This window comes from Bos taurus, chromosome 19 (genome assembly GCF_002263795.3).
Source record: "Bos taurus isolate L1 Dominette 01449 registration number 42190680 breed Hereford chromosome 19, ARS-UCD2.0, whole genome shotgun sequence".
Lineage (NCBI taxonomy): Eukaryota > Metazoa > Chordata > Mammalia > Artiodactyla > Bovidae > Bos > Bos taurus.
In genome coordinates this window covers 61408242-61426863 of record NC_037346.1, presented here as the reverse complement: position 1 = coordinate 61426863, position 18622 = coordinate 61408242, and the positions used below count along the sequence as shown (strand labels likewise).

The following is an 18622-nucleotide window of genomic DNA, read 5'->3' as shown; positions in this document are numbered from 1 at the left end:
GGGTATATAAGCCCCTGTTGAAAATAAAGCTACAGGCCTTGCTCACCAATGCTCAGTCTCCCCATGTCATTCTTCCCTTTAAATTCTGGCTGAAGTCTCCATCTGGAGCGCGGAACCCACCACGCTTACTAATTATGCCTGGGCTTCTAAGACCCACTTGAGAAGGTGTCTAGGGTGGGGCACCTTCCGCTATTCGAGAGGGCGCCTGCAGCCTATGTAAGTGGTGCAAACTTCTTGTCTTGAAGTTTTATTGGTCTCCCCCGTAAACCAAGCTACTCAGCCTCTTTTCTCCACTGAATTTTCCTACTGAGCTATCCTCATTCTATTACTCTTTGTATCTTTGATAAATATGTAAACAGTCGCTGACTCAGTCTCCCCTTCGAATACCCTGGATCAGCCGGGGCTGGTCCTCGGCACATTTCACTCATTCTCCCTGAGGGGCTAGCGCTCCCTCAGGCCTGGAAACCTAACCGCATCTGCCCTGCTCAAAGCGCTTTGATGCCTCTCCACCGCCTCAGCCCTCGAGCAGTGCCAGCCTCCTTCTCCCACCACGTCCCCTTTTGTGCGCTCTGCCCACTTACACAGGACGGCTCCTCGGCCATGTCGAATACCACATGCTCTTTCCCACCCCAGCACCCCCATCCACAACTCCCTTTACTCTCTGGAAGGTGAAGTCCTTGGCTCCCCACACACGCCACCCCGTCCGGGGTTCACTGAACCATCACTTCTCCAGGCAGAGCTTCTCTCATCACAGGACTTCTCCGGAGCCCCTGGTCTAACTGCCCTGGGCACCTCTCCTTGCGCTGGTCATTAACTGCTCACCGGCGGCCTGTCCTGCTAACCCTGGACACTCACCTGAGGCTGGGACCTCAGTCTCAATCACCTCTGCGTGCTTTCCAACATGCCCTTGGGAATTCACTGCTTATCCGCTGGATGACTCACTGGGTTTTTGAGAGCCGTCCTCAAGGGGGAAGAGACAACTGAGCTTGGAACAAGGTCAGCAGGGTCTGTCGTCTCTTGAACCTGGTGCTAGCGCGGGTACCTCTGCCGCCCATCCCACCCTACTCCTTGTGTTAAAAACATGAAAAATACAACAGTCACACTTTATATGGAAAGTCACCTGTGAAAAAATCCTCCTTCAAAATGGGAACGTAATATCTCTGATAAAATTTTAACTTATAAGAGAAAGGGTCATTAAAGATGACTCCCACGCTGTATGAGAAAGTGTCTAGCATTATTTCATCCATGGATTTCTCATCTGGTGCCCCAATGATTCTTCTTCCTGTGAATTATATGGTTAAAAAAAAAAAAAAAAAAAACAGACACAGAGGATTGTTAGAGTTTCACCAAAACAGAATGTGATATTCAACTTTGCCATCACCTATTTTACATTGGAATCAACTAAAATCATTCTACCTTTAAATTAAATTTATCCCAAAAGGCAAAACAAAAAAAAAAAAAGGAATTTTTTATTGTCATTTTAGATTCTAAAATCAGGAGATATGCATGAGAATTAACAGTTTTCCATTAATAATGACAGACATTAGGGCAAATTTTAGGTATATAAAATGATTATGCCAAGAAATAAGTATGTATTAGAGAATCGGGGTACAAAAACAGAGGTAACTGTAGCAGTTATTATGTGGTCAAAGGACTCCAGATTTTAGCTTTACTAAGCAAACGAACTTCATATAGTCTTTGCCTTATACAGTGACCAAGAACACAAAGTGACTTTAACAGCAAGCAATTTTACCTGTTCAAATCCAGAATTTAAGAGTAGATAACCAGACTGCACCCGGCCTGCCCATGAGTGAAAAGCACATTTTGGTTCTATCAGTTACACAGAGGCCTCATTTAGAACGAAAGCCCTTGGGACGTCCCTGGCAGTCCAGTGGTGAGGGCTCCATGCTTCCACTCAGGGGCATGGGCTTGATCCCTGGCTGGGAACTAAGATCCCACAAGCTGCATGGTACAGCCAAACAGCAAAAATCCAGAATGAAGGACTTTAAAGATGTTTACAAATTATACCATATGCAGACAGAATATCCTTAGATTATTCACCCTTAATTTTCCCAGTTCGGAAATTAATGTTATAATAACCATATCTAATTTCTCTTATTTATATGTTTTTTCCTAAATTATAAATATTAATCATTATATTTCCATGTTAAAAACACCCACACTCACCAATAACATATTTCTCCTAGGCAGTATTCTGCAAATCTGAAATTATAAAGCTATTCCTTTATTTAAATTCCAGTAGAAATGTAGGCCTCCCCGAAGTAGATCCTCATCAAACCAGAAGGGTTTAAAAGGCTGATAGTTCAGGCTAAGTGAGAGAAAGAACTGCCAAAGTTCTGCTATCTTGCTATCTAGATAATTAGCATCATAGTTAACTGTAGCTTCAAATTAAAAATGCATACATTTTATCAAAAACATAATGTTTTTGTGGTACATATATACAATGGAATGTGGATCAGCCATAAAAAGAATGAATGCCGTTTGCAGCAATGTGGATGCGGAGATGCTCCTACTAAGTGAGTCAGAAAGAGAAAGACACACACCATGTGATATTGCTTATATGTGGAATATAAAAAAGGATACAAATGAACCTTCTGTGAAGTAGAAACTGACTCACAGACAGAGACAGCAGACCTGTGGCTGCTAAGGAGGAAGGGGATGGAGCAGAGACGGACTCGGAGTTTGGGACTAACAGACGCAACCTTTTATATATAGGACGGACACACAACAAGGTCCTACCATACCGCTATATTCAAAATCCTGTGATAAACCATGATGGAAAAGAACAGAAGAAAGGGATGATTATGTGTGTACAACAGAGTCACTGTGCTGTACAGCAGAGATTGGCACATTGTAAATCAACTATACTTCCACTAAAAAATAAAATAATCACATCAGTAATACTTTTTGGCCATTAGCACACCTACCTTCCATAACAGGAGCAAGTGCTGTCTTATTCATTATCTGCTGGGTCAAGTTGGAGACTGGTGTGTACACAACATCCGTAAAAGACCTATTATATTTATCTACCCTTCCCAGGTTCTGGGGAGGCATTCCAGGAAAACGGACATTTTCATTTAAACGTGAAAATATGCACATATAAAGTGCTAAAAGTATCGGGAACCCCCATTCCTATATTAAAAAAGAGAGAGAACAAATTTAGATTGTAATCCCTTAAGGAGCTCAGTCAACAGACCAGAACAATTAAAGACAAATTGGCTTCTCGTTGCCGTCACTCTTCAGAGCAACGGGACGCAACCAAAGATCTACACCACAGCATCTGACCACAGGTCGTTCTCTAACTCTGGAACTGAACTCCTGCGTTAAATGATGAACTACTGCGGAAGCCATTCCAGAGCCCACGAGGATGGCGAACAGGCCTACAGTCCTTATATGCACAGGCAGGTGGTCTCAGAGTCTATAAGACACAGGGCCCCCCAGAAGGAGTTCAGGAGGGCAAAGAGCAACAGTCTGTCAGCTGTCGTATTCAGGGGCATCCCTGTGGCTCAGCGGTAAAGAATCCGCCTGCCAGGCCAAGGAGATACGGGTCTGATCCCTGGGTTGGGAAGATCCCCTGGAGAAGCAAACGGCAACCCACTCCAGTACTCTTGCCTGGGAAACCGCACGGACAGAGGAGCCTGGTGGGCTACAGTCCCGTGGGGGTCGCAAAGAGCCAGACTTGACTTAGCAACTAAACCATTACCACTCCCGCCGTATCCATGAGAAGGGGCGGAGTGGTAGAGACTGTCTAGTGGCTCTTCGGCATTCATCCTCTCCTCCTGTTTGGCACGATGCTAGACGGCCTTCCCCGCCTCTGCAAAGTCAGTGGGACCAAACGCTTGAGTTCTGGCAGGCACTGGAACGTGGGCCCAGGCCTGGTTAATGGAGCCCCGCGCAGGCTTCCTTCTTCTGTCTGTCTCAGTCCTTCCCGTCCCGAGGGTCTCTCCAAAGTCTCGCGCGATCAGTGGCGGAGTCGCTCGATGAAGGAGGCTGGCGCCCTGCGTATCTGTGTGGAGAAGATCCCTCCGCCGGCCCAATCCGCGTCCCTATCCCTGCCAACCTTGCTTAGACTGCAAAGAGTGACGAACAAACCTTTGCTGCGTTGAGCTATTGAGATGCGGGGCTTTAATGCACACTGACAATCAGTGGGTCACTTGGTCATAATTCTTGGAAATAATCTCTGTGTAGAAAATTTATGGCCTTGAAAATAAATGCCCCCAATTAAAATTCCTCTATTTTTGCAGGTGCTGTGGTTAGTATTTCTTGACTCTAAATTTATTACCCATGATGGAAGCTTTAATAGTTGCTATGTGCTCAGTCGCTCAGTCGTGTCTGACTCTTTGCGACCTCATGGACTGTAGCCCACCAGGCCCCTCTGTCCATGGAATTTCCCAGGCAAGAATACTGGAGTGGGCTGTCACTTCCTTCTCCAGGGGATCTTCCCGACCGAGGGATCAAACCCAGGTCTCCTGCATCGGCAGGCAGATTCTTTATTACTGAGCTACCTAGGAAGCTCAATAATTGCTTATAATCTAATTACCACATAATTAGATTTTAGTTACTTTCCTTTTTAAAAAAAATATGAGGAAAACTTTGTCTTTGCAGTTCTGGGTTGTTTTTCAGAGACTACTGTGAGTCTCTCAATTCCAATAACCGGAGAGAAATTCAAAGTCAATAAATGTGGTTTTCACAGATAGAACAAGCGGTGGTTTCCAGTCGGGAGGGGGAAGGGTAGGGGCAGTATAGGCGTGAGAGAAAAAAAGGGTTATTATAGGAGCCAACTCGTTGGAAAAGACTCTGGTGCTGGGAATGATCGAGGGCAAAAGGAGAAGGGGCGACAGAGGATGAGACGGTTGGACAGCGTCACCAACTCGACGGACAAGAGTCTGAGAAAACTCCGGGAAGTGGTGAGGGACAGGGAAGCCACGCTACAGTCCAGGGGTCGCACAGAGGCAGACACGACTTAGCAACTGAACAACAACAAATAGGATTATATGAGACTGTGTGTGTGTGAGCCTTTCGACAATTGTAAAGCACTAGAGAATTGAAAGAATCTTTCATTCAATAAAATACATCCTTACAGCTCCTCAAAAAACAAAATAAATGCAGTCTGCTACTTAAAATACAAGAGAACCATGAGGCAATGAAATAAAAGGACACTGCTAACTGTGAAAAGGATCAAACGGTCAAACATACCAGCAAGGTCTCTCTTTTCATCCTCCATTTCTTCAGTAGATTCTTGCACAGAAGTGCTTGAGTTTGCTGGTATACACTTTTCTGTTTCATATGCATTTAGCCTGTTCATTAAATAAAGAGAAAGTAGATATGGTGGAGGATAAGCTAGAAAAATAAATGTAATAAGAAAAAAGCCTTGGTCACATTTTGAGGGAAAATATTTCCTACCTTTAGGAACTGCAAAAAAGGGATTTAAAATATTAGTTCAATAATCATGATTATAAAATTTTACATCAAATATATGCTGTTTGGGAGATGAGTACTGGTAAGGAAGTACAGCGGACCATTTACACAATTTTACAATAACATTGAGTATTACAATGGAAAACACAATTAAATTCTGAACCTGTAAGATACTTCCCATTTTGACATTCTATAAAAGAAATTCAATTATATGAATAGAACAGTTGAATAGTATCTCATCTGAATTATAATTTTTTTTAATTTTTAAACTTTACATAATTGTATTAGTTTTGCCAAATATCAAAATGAATCTGCCACAGGTATACATGTGTTCCCCATTGAATTATAATTTTTGTTCTTTACTTTTAAAAAGAAATTCCATAGCTAATTAACAAAAACTCTGATAACGTAAATTCATCTAAATAATTAATTAAGTCCATTAGAAGCAATCCCAAGGAAGTACTTTCTTTTGATATTTACCTTCCTGATTGAATCGAGCAACTTTCATCCAAAGAGTTATGCCATGGAACAATTATCCAGACTCAAATGACTTGAAGCTTGATTCTGATAAACAGGAAGCATAAAACAATTTACCTCAATTTTCAGAATTCAAAAGTCCTTGAATAACTGACGAAAAAACAACTATAAAATAAGTGGAAAAAAGAAAGAGAGAAAGAGAAAAAAGAAACAGAGAGAAAGAGGAAAGAAATAACACAAAGTAATTTTGCCCAAATGTTTGCAAATAAAATGTCTTTCGGTTTTCATATTGAAATACTCAGATGAGTCTCCCTTAGCTGGTACAGAAGCAAATTCTAGTGTTTTCCTATGTTCTATTATTTTATCTACACAATGAAAGTTGGCTGGGAAAAAACAAACGTTTTGTTTTTAGGTCTTCAGTACAGAACACACAAGTATTTGGAAACATCTGGAAAATAGATTGATTTTCGCAGCGTCCGCCCGAATATTTGTCACAACACAACAAAACGGAGCTCTACTTACTGTCAGGATAACGAGAGAAAAAATGCCCTGGAAACAGGGTCAAAGCACAGTTCTTTTTGCCTGAGGCAACAATTTAAATGTCTTTATGGCCACTTCTTCCTATGTTCCTTCAATGAAGGCGTACTCCCAGCAGATCTTGCCCAAGCTGGTTTCTGAGAAGGGGCGGGGCCAGACCAAGCTGCCCGTGATGAGCTTGTTTTGTTTTCTGCCTTTTCTTCTCCAAGCCAATTATCCTGCAGGGAAATGACTGTCTGTGGTTGGTTAGGAATTAAAGCCCCGTGTTTGTTCGCTTGGCCTTTCAACTCCAGGGATCAGGGGAGACAGTAAACAAGGAAAACAAAATTAGCTCTGCTACTGTGATGAGACCAAGATGGGATAAAAGGCAATGAATGAGCAACTAACCACACAAAATGGTTAAACTTGTATGAGAAATCTTTAGCCGTTTTATTTTTTTTTCTTTTCACTACTAATGCCTAAACACAGTTGCCATTGACATATCTGACTGCCACGTACTACAGTACACGCGGGAGCTGAGTTGTTTTGTTTTTTCTTTTTCCCTACAAAACAATTGGATTGCTAAGCAATCCGTAGTCTGCCTTGGAGACACATCTAAGTTGGACTAGGGAAGAATTATGAACGAATTCCTTTCTCCTGCATCATGGATACAGGATTTCATAAGGCATCTGAGCAAAACAAAAGTAAGTGGATTGCTAAAGATGGGAAAAAAATTAGGAAAAGATTCAGGTCAATTTTTATACGTGACGGCTAGGGGATAAACTGAAACATATTCAATTCCCGTTATATCGTCTGTCTTTGTAAAGAGTGACAAACTTTTCTTGACCCGCCAAAGTAAACCATAAAACAAGAGAGCAAAGTCTGTGAATTGGGAAATCTCAAATATTTGACATAGCTCCCAAGGTACAGATGTTCATATTCATGAATCTGAGATGTGTTCTGGAGAAAAGAGGTATAATTTTAAAATAAACATTTAAAGTCATGATATTTTGTATAGACATTTCTCTCCTCGGTAATTAGCTCTGGTTTTGAAAATAGTCAGCAGTGAAATAGTATGTGTCTTTTACACTAAAAACTGGCAAAAACATAGAAATGCAGATGTTCTAAATGTCTCAGGGAAAGGGGATGGGGTAGAAGTTTGTAAACACTGTTAAAAGATTTGTATCAATGAAAGATCAATGACCCACACACACAAAAAATCTAAGTTTCCTTTAAATCGCCTGAAATATATTTTGGATTTTTATTAATTTTGTTGTTTTAGATCCTATAGACTCCCTGGTGGGTCAGCTGGTAAAGAATCCACATGCAATGCGGGAGACCTGGGTTCGATCCCAGAGCTGGGAAGATTCCTTGGAGACGGGAACAGCTACCCACTGGAGAACTCCACGGACTGTATAGGCCATGGGGTCACAAAGAGTTGGACACGCCTGAGTGACTTTCACTTCACTTCTTACAGTTACGTTAAGATTCACAACTACAGTATCAATAATTAGTTACATGTATTTTACTGGTTTCACTTCTTATCATTGCTTCTTGAGTGTTCTTTCTATTCCTCTTTCTTGACATCCTTATTCTGATTTATTTTTATTTGGCGCGGGGGTGCTATTTTCCTTACTAAAACTTGAGTCAGTCACCATCAATATGGCCTACTGTGATGAGGAAAGGCCCGACTTCCAGCCAGAAACACATCAAAATAGAGAGTAAAACATGGAAGTTCAGAGGTAAAACCAAACTTTAAAAGAGAAGAAGAAAAAACAGAAGAAAATAAGGGAGAATCATCGGAAGAAACAGAAAGAAATGGAGGCACATCGTTACAGGCCAAAAATGAGAAAACTTAGAGTCAACACTGTGAATGCTACCTCAGAAATACAAGAGTCCAAAGAGGTGCGTCCGTACCCCGTGACCTTGACTCTGTCCGCCACAGGTTATAAAGCTGGACCTCATGCCTCTGCATGAATCGAGAAGCTTCACAGGACTGTGCAGTGCTCAGTAGGCATTTTATAACAGGGAACATACAGGGAATAAATAAGCAAAGGTACGATATTTTTGTGGAATTGAAGACGTGAGTCCTCAGATTAGAATATCAGTGTATCCTATGCAGAACTAAAAACAAACAAAACTTCAACAACTATTTTGCTGTGAGTTTTCAAAACATGTGCTGTGCTTCACTAAGTCGCTTCAGACATGTCCAACTCTCTTTGACTCCATGGACTGTAGCCCGTCAGGATCCTCTGTCCATGGGATTCTCCAGGCAAGAATGCTGGAGTGGGTTGCCATGCTCTCCTGCAGGGGATCTTCCTGATCCATGAAATTAAAAGACACTTGCTCCTTGGAAGGAAAGCTATGACAAACCTAGAGAGCATATTAAAAAGCAGAGACATCACTTTGCCAACAAAGGTCTGTACAGTCAAAGCTATGGTTTTTCCAATCGTCATGTACAGATGTAAGAGTTGAACCATAAAAAAGGCTGAGTGCTAAAGAACTGATGCATTCAAACTGTGATGCTGGAGAAGACTCTTGAGAGTCTCTTGGACAGCAAGGAGATCAAACCAGTCCATCCTAAAAGAAATCCACCCTGAATATTCATTGGGAGGACTGATGCTGAAGCTGAAGCTCCAATACTTTGGCCACCTGATGCGAAGAGCTGACTCATTGGAAAAGACTGTGATGCTGGGAAAGATTGAAGGCAGGAGGAGAAGGGGACGACAGAGGATGGGATGGCTGGATGGCATCACCAACTCTATGGACATGAGTTTGAGCACGCTCAGGGAGATAGTGAAGGACAGGGAAGTCTGGCAGGCTGCAGTCCATGGGGTCGCAATGAGTCAGGCATTACTTAGCGACTGAGCAATAACAACAAAGCATTCATTTACTGTAAACAATTTTGTGAAAGAGGAAGCAGAGCTTTCGGTCCACTACTCATTTCTTCAGATCTGCCGAATCTTAGCAATTTAGAATCTGAGAGAATTCTTAGAGATTTAGGAATCTTAGAGATGTCTATGACTTTGTAGAGTTATAATTGCTAGTTGGGACCGCAGATGAACTTGACATGGGAATGGATAAGAACAGGATTTCACGTGTGTATCATGCCACTGTTTTCCCCTGAGGTTGTCTCGGGGACCCAAAGTTATTTGGGTTACTGTCCTCCACTGGGAATCTCCGTTTCACCTAACAAGCAGCCCTTGTGGGTGGGCGGGCATTTGAATGTGCTTGAATAAGGGGGGCGGGGGCGGCAATGTGGTGGGGCCAGGAGCACAGGGGTGGATCTTGGCCTTATACGGAGGAATGTTTTTCCATCACACGAACGGGAATGATATTCACGCTAATGGGAAGAAAGTCAGTGTGCTGTGCTGGGTTTAGTCGCTCAGTCGTGTCTGACTCTTTGCAACCCTATGGACTGTAGCCTGCCAGGCTCCTCTGTCCATGGAATTTTCCAGGCAAGATACTGGAGTGGGGTGCCATGCCCTCCTCCATGGGATCTTCCCAACCCAGGGCTTGAACCCAGGTCCCCTGCATTAGAGGCAGGTTCTTAACCATCTGAGCCACAAGGGAAGCCCAAGGAAGCCTGGTTGGATGCTGAGGTTGTGAAAGTATGTGAAAACATTCTCTTGTAATTGCTTTCATTTCACAGTCAAGAGGAATGCAATGTCTTCTCCTGAGAGTTTAAGAAAAGAATGAGGTGTTTGAGTCTGAGAAGCAATGTATTTGACGAAATCATTGAGTTGGTTATCCAATTCAGTGAAAGAGTGATTATGTCAGGGATGCAGTGGAGTTGGCAGGCAGACTATGGCTCCACGTGAAGGCACGTTCATCCACTTAAAGCGAGGCTTTTGGGGGACTTCCCTGGTGGCCCAGTGGTTAAGAATCCGCCTTGCAATGCAGGGGACGCCAGTTCGATCCCTGGTGGGCGACTAAGATCTCATATGCCATAGAGCTACGGAGTTCGTGCCCTCCGGAGCCCATGAGCCACTGCAGAGAACCCACTCACTGCAACCACCGAGTCCGGGCACCGCACCTAGAGAAGTCACACTTAGCAGTGAAAGATCCTGCCTGCTGCGACGGGATGCAACGTGGCCAAATGAATGAATAAATAAGTACAAAAACTAGAGTCCTTTTATTCCTTTTGTTCACGTATGTTTTCTCCCGGTGCTGATCTCCGTCGTACAGGTTTAACCAAAACTGGGGTGTTGCCTGGCAACTGTGATAGAGAGTGAGAAGCCAGGCACTGAAGGTCTATATGAGGAAGGGTCTCCTCACGGGGGACCCCTATGTGGAGACGGTTGGTGCCGCTTCTTGCTTACCAGCGTGGTTTGGTCTGCTGGCTCCCAGATTAAGCTTTCAGGTTCATGGCAGAGAGTGTTCTCCGTGTGTTCAGAAAGAGGGTGAGCTTTGGGTGTCTTGGCTGTCCAAGATTATAAACGAACCTGAATGAAGCAAAACAAAATACGTGGTCATGACTCACTTTCTAAATAAAGAAGCTTTCGAGTAAACTAGAGCTTAGCATCTTGGCGGCATGTTAGCGCTAGCCATGGAATTTCTGGAATTTTAGCTGCAGCAGTCGCTTTAGCCATCCGTCTACTTCTCCTTTTTTGCCTTTTCTCGTACACACTTCCACATTTTGCTTAACTGCTTTATGAAGAACATATACAGACACCTACCTGTGGCCAGAATCTATAGGATCAAGTGTCAGGATCGTAACAGCATTGCCCGAGGACGGAATTTCAGCACGAGGAGTTTGTAGACGTGTCTGTTAAGTTTCCCCAGCTGTCTGCACGTCGGCACTCACTCGGACCTCTGGGGGGATCTGGCTGGGCTTGGCAGCACTCCAGGCTTCTGTTATCCTCGGTTTGGAGTCACATGGGCCCAGCCCGTGAGCCTGACGAGACAAGATAAGCTGGCCCCTGCAGAAGGGGAAACTGATGTGAGCTCAGCCAGCACTTCTGAATGTGACTCACGCAGAGTTCACAACAGCACTTTTTAAGAATGTCCCTGCTTCTGGAGTTTGTGTTCCTCTCTGTAGAGAGCTTTGCTGACTATTCTACTAAGGCTCAATCTTTCTCTAGTCGAATTCTCCTCTTCTGGCCGATAACTTTTCCCATATCACACAGAGGTCTAGATCACTCAGCACAACAGTCGGTTGTCGTGGACCCTCTTGGAAGCCGATTTGGTCACTGTTACTTTTCTCCTTTTTTTTGTAGCTTCATTATGTGCTATGTGGTCATCGCAGTGGTGGTGTTAACTGATGAGACGCTTTTTTCCACTCCGTGTGATCCTCAGGCTGGCTCTGAGGAGGGAGAAACACAGTGTCATGCCCCTGGGAGAAGGAACATTCTTTTCCTAGGACCTCGATTCAGTGCCAGGTGGGACGTCCCCGTAGCTTGCTCATGCCTCCAGGAATCCCCCCCGAGGAGGGAGAACAGAACAGGGCTTTTCAAATTCCACTCCCTTTCCACCGATCGCACCGTTCATCCATCGGAGATGGCGATCTATGTATGCCATCTTTTTTGGTTTCCTTTTTTCACTTTATCTATAGCAAATAGAATAAAGGTTTGGCTCAGTGGTAAAGAACCTGCCTGCCAATGCAAAAGACTTGAGTTCAATCCCTGGGTCAGGAAGATCCCCTGGAGAAGGGCCATTGCAGCCCACGCCAGTATTCTTGCCTGGGAAATCCATGGACACAGGAGCCTGGCGGGCTGCAGACCATGGGGTCGCAGGGGTCAGACAGGCCTGAGCGACTAGACAACAATAACAACAACAGACACAGCAAAGTGAGCTTTGGAAATGGGCACTTGACTTGTCCTGATCGCCAGCAGTTTCTAATCCCTTCCTTTATCGGGAGACTGCTGCTGTAGAGGGGCTGACTTCGATGCAGAGTCGGGCACCTGTCTGCAGAGTACCCAAGACACTCCAGGCAGCCTCAAGCTGAAAGCCCAGGCACGGACAAAACTTCTGACCCAGGCATTCCAGCAGCAGACTCCAGGGAGCAGGAAGACGGTCACCAAAGACCACGCACAACCACCTTAGTTGCAGCGTTATTTCCAAAGGGAGGTTTAGAAAGAACCTAAATATCTTTCAATCCATTTTCAACTAAACCTTGTGGGTACATCCAAACACTGAAATAATACACAGGCGTCTCAAGCAATTACATACAAATACAATCAAACGAGAAGGTGTGATATTCACAGAATGTTGTTAAATAAGACAATTTCAAAACAAGTGACTTCCTATTATCCTACATGTATAGGATAGAAAAATGTATTAACTAAGCAAGAGAATTTCCATAGCTTAGACTGCTTTACAGTGTACGATTTTTTATAGCAATCATGTATTATGTCAGAATTATTTTAAATTATATTTTAGAAAACAGGATTAAATGTGCCATCGGAACCATTTTTAAGTGTACAATTCCATGACATTAATCACATTCCCAATGTTGTGCAGCCGTCATCACTATCTGGTTCCAAAACTTTTTCATTATCCAAAACAGGAAATCTGAAACTGTTAACTCCCCATTCACCCTGAACCTTTATTCTTCTTTCCACTTCTGTGAATTTGCCTATTCTAGGTATTTCCTATAAATGTTCCTATTCCTATAATACCTGTGTCTACTCTATTTCAAGCAAATCTTATGCATATATTTTACAACAATTTTAAAAAACCAGATGGAGTGAGAATTTCTGGGCAGTAAATGTCCATTCATTTTACCTGCAGCCATCCGTTTTGTATCTTCACTGGGGTAGAATTGCTTCACGACGTGGTGTCCGGTACTGTGTTACGTAAGTGAGCTATGTGAATACACGCACCCCCTCCCTCGTGGGGCTCCCTCCCACCCTCACCCCCAGACCTATGAGCTCTGCCACGTGTAAAGCGGCCAGCGGGAGCCTGCACAGCACAGGGAGCTCAGCTCAGTGCTCCATGGCGACCGTGAGCACTTTCAGTCCCATCTAGAGCCATCCTGCTACATCATCAGAGGCACTGGCTTCTGTATTCAACCCATCAGCATCTGCTCTGCTTCAAACGCTGCGTGTTACGAGCATCTGGGTGTTGGCAATGCCCGTGAGCTCTGCCTCTGGCCAGCCTGCCATCTCACTGCTTCCTCTCTTTTCAGAGAGGCCTCTGTGTCGGTTGGCTCTCCTGCCGCTTTGGGAACAAGCCACATTTTGCACAGACCTTGTTGTCTGCCTAACCTTATTGTCTGCCTGACCTCCCGTGCCTCCTAGCTGTTCCACTGGCCCCTTTTAGGCTGACTACCCCCCAGCTTTATTGAGATGTAACCGACATACAGGATTGTGTACGTTTTTAAGATATACAAAGTGCTGATCTGATACACTCCTATATTAAAAAATGACGATGTGTGTTAGCTAACGCAACGTCCTGCAATTGCCATGACGTCACATAATTACCATTTCTTTTCTGTGGTGAGACTGTTTAGGATTTACCCTCTTAGCAACCGCCAAGAATGTAATATTGTTAATGAAGGTCATCCTGATGCATATTAGATCCCCAGGAGTATTCATTTATAACTTGAAGTTTACATCCTTTGACCAGTGTCTCCACATTTCTCCCACCCTCCACCCCGGAGACCACCGCTCTACGGCTTCTGTGAGCTTGGCTTCCCTAGACTCCACATTTAAGTGAGATCACACAGCTCTGTCTTTCTCCAGGTTCACTAGGACGATGCTCTCAGGTTCCTTCTATGCTGTCACCAGTGGCAGGATATCCCGCTTTCCTGTGGTTGAGTAGAGTTCCTTGTGTGTGTGTGTGTTTGTGTGTGTGTGTGTGTGTGTGTGTGACCTTCTTTATCTGCAAAAGGGCGCTTAGGCGGTTTCCTCGTCATTGCTCTTGTGAATGACGCTGCGGTGAACGGGGAAGGGCAGACACCTCTTCAATATCCTGTTTTCAGTTCCCTTGGATCTGCAACCTCTGGTGGGCTTGCTGGATCATTCAATTGTTCTGGTTTTGACTTTTCAAGGCCACTCCATCCTGTTTTTCATAGCATCTGCCCCAGCTGAGGTCCCCACCACAGCCCACAGGTGCTCCCGTCTCTCTACATCCTCGCCGATACTTGTTAGCTCATGTTTCTGATGACACAGGTTGGCTTTTTCAGTTGGGATCTCTGGACCCCGTGGATAGGATAAATTCTTGTCCTGCCACTTGACGACAGTTCGGACTTTTTTTCTAGCCAGTGTCTGGACCAGCTTCCCAGGTGGCGGGCGTCCCCTGCCCCAGCCTGAGTGGCCTTTCACAGGAGCTGGCTTCATGCAGAAGCTGTCCTAAGTCCTTGATTCTCACCCACAATAAACCACTGCATCTCAGGTAGGCGCACACATTCCATTCACACTCTTGGTGGTTGATATCCGGGTTCAGTATGATGCTGGGTCCCTGCGACACAGGCTGAAGCTTATTGAACTTAAGGTATTGAAGTGGTTTTGTCTTATTTCACCTGAAATTCCATGCATCTGCAATGGGAGGAAGGGCCGTGTGGAAGGACACACACTCTATGTAGGAGCTGAACTCCGATGGGTTTTATCGAACATGAGGAACACAGTGCTTCACAGCTGCCTCAGGGGAAACTGCCCTCCGGAGGCACGAGGCCAGGGCGCTTCTTTTTTTTTTTTTACAAAAGATCTATTTATTCATTTCTTTGGCTGCTCCGGCTCTTAGTTGTGGCACTCAGAATCTTTGATCTTTGTGGCGGCGTGCAAACTCTTAGTTCCCTGATCAGGGATGGGACCTGAGCCCCCTGCAGTTGGGAGCACGGAGTCTCAGCCACGGGACCGCCAGGGAAGGCTCCAGGGTCGTTCTTAACGGAGGGCTGACCGTCATTTGTACGGTGGATCCGAGGCCTCGCATTTAGCCTGTGTGCTCTTGGTTGTAAAGACAGTCCAAGTAGAAGCAAAGCCAACCTCAAGCTTCAGCTCTCTGGAATGAGAACTGGGAAAGAGAGGAAGCCAAGGACCACGGAGAGAGGCGAGGAGGCAGGAGGAACAGAGGAGGCCGTGGCATAAGGTGAGACTTGAAGTAAACAAGGACTTTAAGCAGAAGGAGGCTGGGCACAGACACACTGAGCTGGGCACCTGGAGGAGGAGGTCAGCCTGTCATGGCGCACAGCAAGGCTTGGGGGCGCCACTAAGGCCGCACATGCTCCAGGTCAGGGAACGCAGGGCATCTGCCTGCAGGAAGACCTTCAGGCTGGCTCTTAGGGGCCTGCTGCTGTTCTGGGCTACGCCTGGGATTACAACAAGCCCCTCCTTACCTGAGTCAGCAAGTGTGAGTCCAGTTCTTGCCACCGGAGAAACCTAGGAACCCAGGAAATGCTACCAGGTGTAGAGATTTGTGAAATACGAAATCCCCAAAGATGTGGGGATTTTGCAATCAGTTAAGACATAGTGCTGAAAACACGGAGAAGTTCTTCCTACTATTTCCAAACTGTGCTTTCCTGGTGGTCGTACCATGCCCTCTCTGTGGCCATGGGCACCAGCCAGAAAGCCACCATTTTAAGGGCAGAAGGAATGAAGCTGAGCAGAGTTGCATGGTCTCCATTTATAGCAGCATGAAATTTACAAAGTGAAAGTCCAGGGCGCCCTGCTCAAAGCAGCTAAAGAAATCTGCTAGAGGAGGTGACTTTCTCTGACAGCTGACGGTGTTGGCTGGCAAATAGTTGCGTCTGAGGACATCGCACAGCTTGCTGCATCTCTTTTGACCATTTCCCGTCTGACTGGAGTGAGAACGTTTGTGGACAGTGGCGGGTGCTGCTTTTCACCGAGCTCCTCTTTTAAGGAACCAGACACTGTGCCACCAACAGGCGTGGGTGACACTGCAGCTCGGGCCCCCGCCTCCTGCTGCTGGCGACCCTTCAGCTCTGCCGTCCCCACCTCCGTCTCCCTGGTCAGTGGCTCGTCCTGCCCGTTCACTGATGGCAGCCTGTGTGCCAGCTGTCATACGGTACCACTGCACTTTTCAACGTTCTGTGCTGTACGATTAAAAGCGCTCTTACTTTTGTTTTTAATGTATTATTTGTGTGAAAAGTATTATAAACCTGCTACAGTACAGGACTGTACAGATGACTGTGTTAGTTGGGTACCTAGGCTGCCTGTGTTGGACTTTTGAACAAATTGGATGTACGAACATGCTCTTGGAATGGAACTCATTCGCATCCAGGGGACTAACTGTAATGTATATGAAATAACATCTGGCTTGAAATACATGTCAAATTTTTACCACACGCTTCGAGCACTCTCCCAGGTCAGGAGGAAGCTGCTGCTCTTCACTGAGCTCCTCGTTTGACCAATGGTGATGATCCATCACAGCCACGAAAAAATCCCCCCAGTAGCAGTGGAAAGAGCCGTTTGTAAGAGTCTAGGCAAGGGGACAAATCTTACCTCTAGGTCAGTGCCAAGCTGGAGACAAAGGACCTGACCACAGAGCAGATAAGAGAGGTCAGCAGGTGAGCAAAGTCAGAGTCAAGGAGCCTGAGATGACAAATTCCTGTTGCCTCCTTGGCTTGCAAGCCGAGGACGGACACTGACTTTTTCTACAGGTCAGAGAACAGAGAGCAAAGTCTCACAGAGCAGAGAGCTAAGAGTTGATATCTGAGCTCCGTACTCTTAAGACTGTATCAAATGAGACTTCAACGCAGCTCATCCCAGCTTTATTTATAAATGTGCATGGAACCAGACTGTCAGGGAACAGGAAAAAGGCTGACATGGTAGAACACCAGAGGAATGCCATCAAGTTGCTACAGAATGCAGAAGGGTTATAACGACATGGGAGACATCCCGGAAATGTAAGTGAGAAGTATAAAGAATTACTAGGCTCACTGATGCCAACTTCGAAAAAGTACTCCTGAAAAGCATGTTGAACATAGGTCAGCCAAAATATTTACTGTGGTTTTACTACAGATTCCCGTAATCTTCACTCACATAATTTCTATACACCCTGAAACCAGCATTTATTTATTTTATAATCAGATTATATGATTAAGTCTAAAAGTTATGCTGTGTCCTTTCATCTATCAGCTTTTTAGATCTTCTGACAGTCCATGTCACATTAAGTTGGTACTTAAGTAAATCACTGGAGAAGGAAATGGCACCCCACTCCAGTACTCTTGCCTGGAAAATCCCATGGATGGAGGAGCCTGGTAGGCTACAGTCCATGGGGTCGCAAAGAGTCGGACACAACCGAGCAACTTCACTCACTTAAGTAAATACTGCTTTAAAAAGATTAAAGCTTAAAGTCTAGGGTTAAAAAGCCTACAAGATTTTATTTGTAACACGTGCTGAGCAGTCAGCCTTATTGAACAACACAGCACATGTTAACATCATGTGATTTATGAATTAAACACAAAACAGGCCTGATCAGTGTAGGGTCTGATTACATTAACTTTGTCTGCTGCGTTTCCCTAACTTTGCCTCTTCTCTCCATTCTAAAATTTAAAAAGCCATTTAAAACCCAATCACGGGATTTCCCTGGAGATCCAGTGGTTAAGACTTCTCCTTCCGATAGAGGGGGTGTGGGTTCCATCCCTGGTCCGGGAGCAGATACCCCACGTGACACAGGGGCAAGAAACCCAAACGTAAAACAGAAGCAGTACTGTAACAAATTCAATAAGATCTTTAAAAATGGTCCACATCAAATAAAAAAATATAAAAACCTTAACCGTTATTGAATGTCTGAACTACTGAATGCTGTGTTAACTTCAAGAACAAGAGCTTCTTCTACAGTTATGGGAACTGAGGATGCAGTGAGAGCTAACATCCGGCACGAGGAGGTTCAGGGTCTTAAGACTCTTCCTGCGGCAGAAGTTTCCATCTGACTGTCGTATCCACGTCATCATCCAAATTCCCCAGCTCCTGCTCTTTGGAGAGTTCTAAGAATACCTAAGTCAGAGAAAATAAAGAAGGCAACGACCATGTCAGGGTGTTTCTGAAAGGTGGGAGTGCCCTGAGACTCACACAAAGATGCCCTAGGTTGATGCTCGAGGGTTGAAAACCTCACCTGCTCCAAGGTGGCCTGGGAAAGGCTGTATTCTTCCAGGTCGAAGGCCTGTTTCACTGCGAGTAAAGGGGCTGACGTTAGGGTCTGCACATTTGTCATCAGAAGTATTTTCAAAGCCAGCAACATTAACAGCAACTTCTAATTCAGGAGATACTTTAGGATATGGGCCAAG

At 44.9% G+C, this 18622-nt stretch overlaps 2 protein-coding genes across 8 annotated transcripts in view; both read right to left on the bottom strand.

The window, feature by feature from the left end:
• ABCA6 (ATP binding cassette subfamily A member 6) overlaps positions 1 to 6552 on the bottom strand; it is a 62987-nt gene extending 56435 nt beyond the window's left edge. For 2 of the 5 annotated variants that reach the window (XM_024981107.2, XM_059878361.1), the window contains exons 1-5: positions 6439 to 6552; positions 5920 to 6003; positions 5218 to 5318; positions 2949 to 3153; positions 1121 to 1282 (exon numbers count right to left, since the gene is read on the bottom strand). In XM_024981107.2, the coding sequence (XP_024836875.1) occupies positions 1121 to 1282; positions 2949 to 3153; positions 5218 to 5313 (463 nt within the window). In that variant the 5' untranslated portion in view covers positions 5314 to 5318; positions 5920 to 6003; positions 6439 to 6552. Of the gene's footprint in view, positions 1 to 1120; positions 1283 to 2948; positions 3154 to 5217; positions 5362 to 5919; positions 6004 to 6438 lie in introns of those variants that run through there. The other 3 variants (XM_059878359.1, XM_059878360.1, XM_059878362.1) reach the window with 3 other exon arrangements.
• Positions 6553 to 17087: 10535 nt separating this feature from the next.
• Positions 17088 to 18622, bottom strand: part of ABCA10 (ATP binding cassette subfamily A member 10) — a 54478-nt gene continuing 52943 nt past the window's right edge. For all 3 annotated transcript variants that reach the window (XM_002696224.7, XM_005221367.5, XM_024981112.2), the window contains 2 exons: positions 18451 to 18506; positions 17088 to 18332 (listed from right to left, as the gene is read on the bottom strand). In XM_002696224.7, coding sequence (XP_002696270.4) covers positions 18234 to 18332; positions 18451 to 18506 — 155 coding nt within the window. In that variant the 3' untranslated portion in view covers positions 17088 to 18233. The remainder of the gene's footprint in view (positions 18333 to 18450; positions 18507 to 18622) is intronic.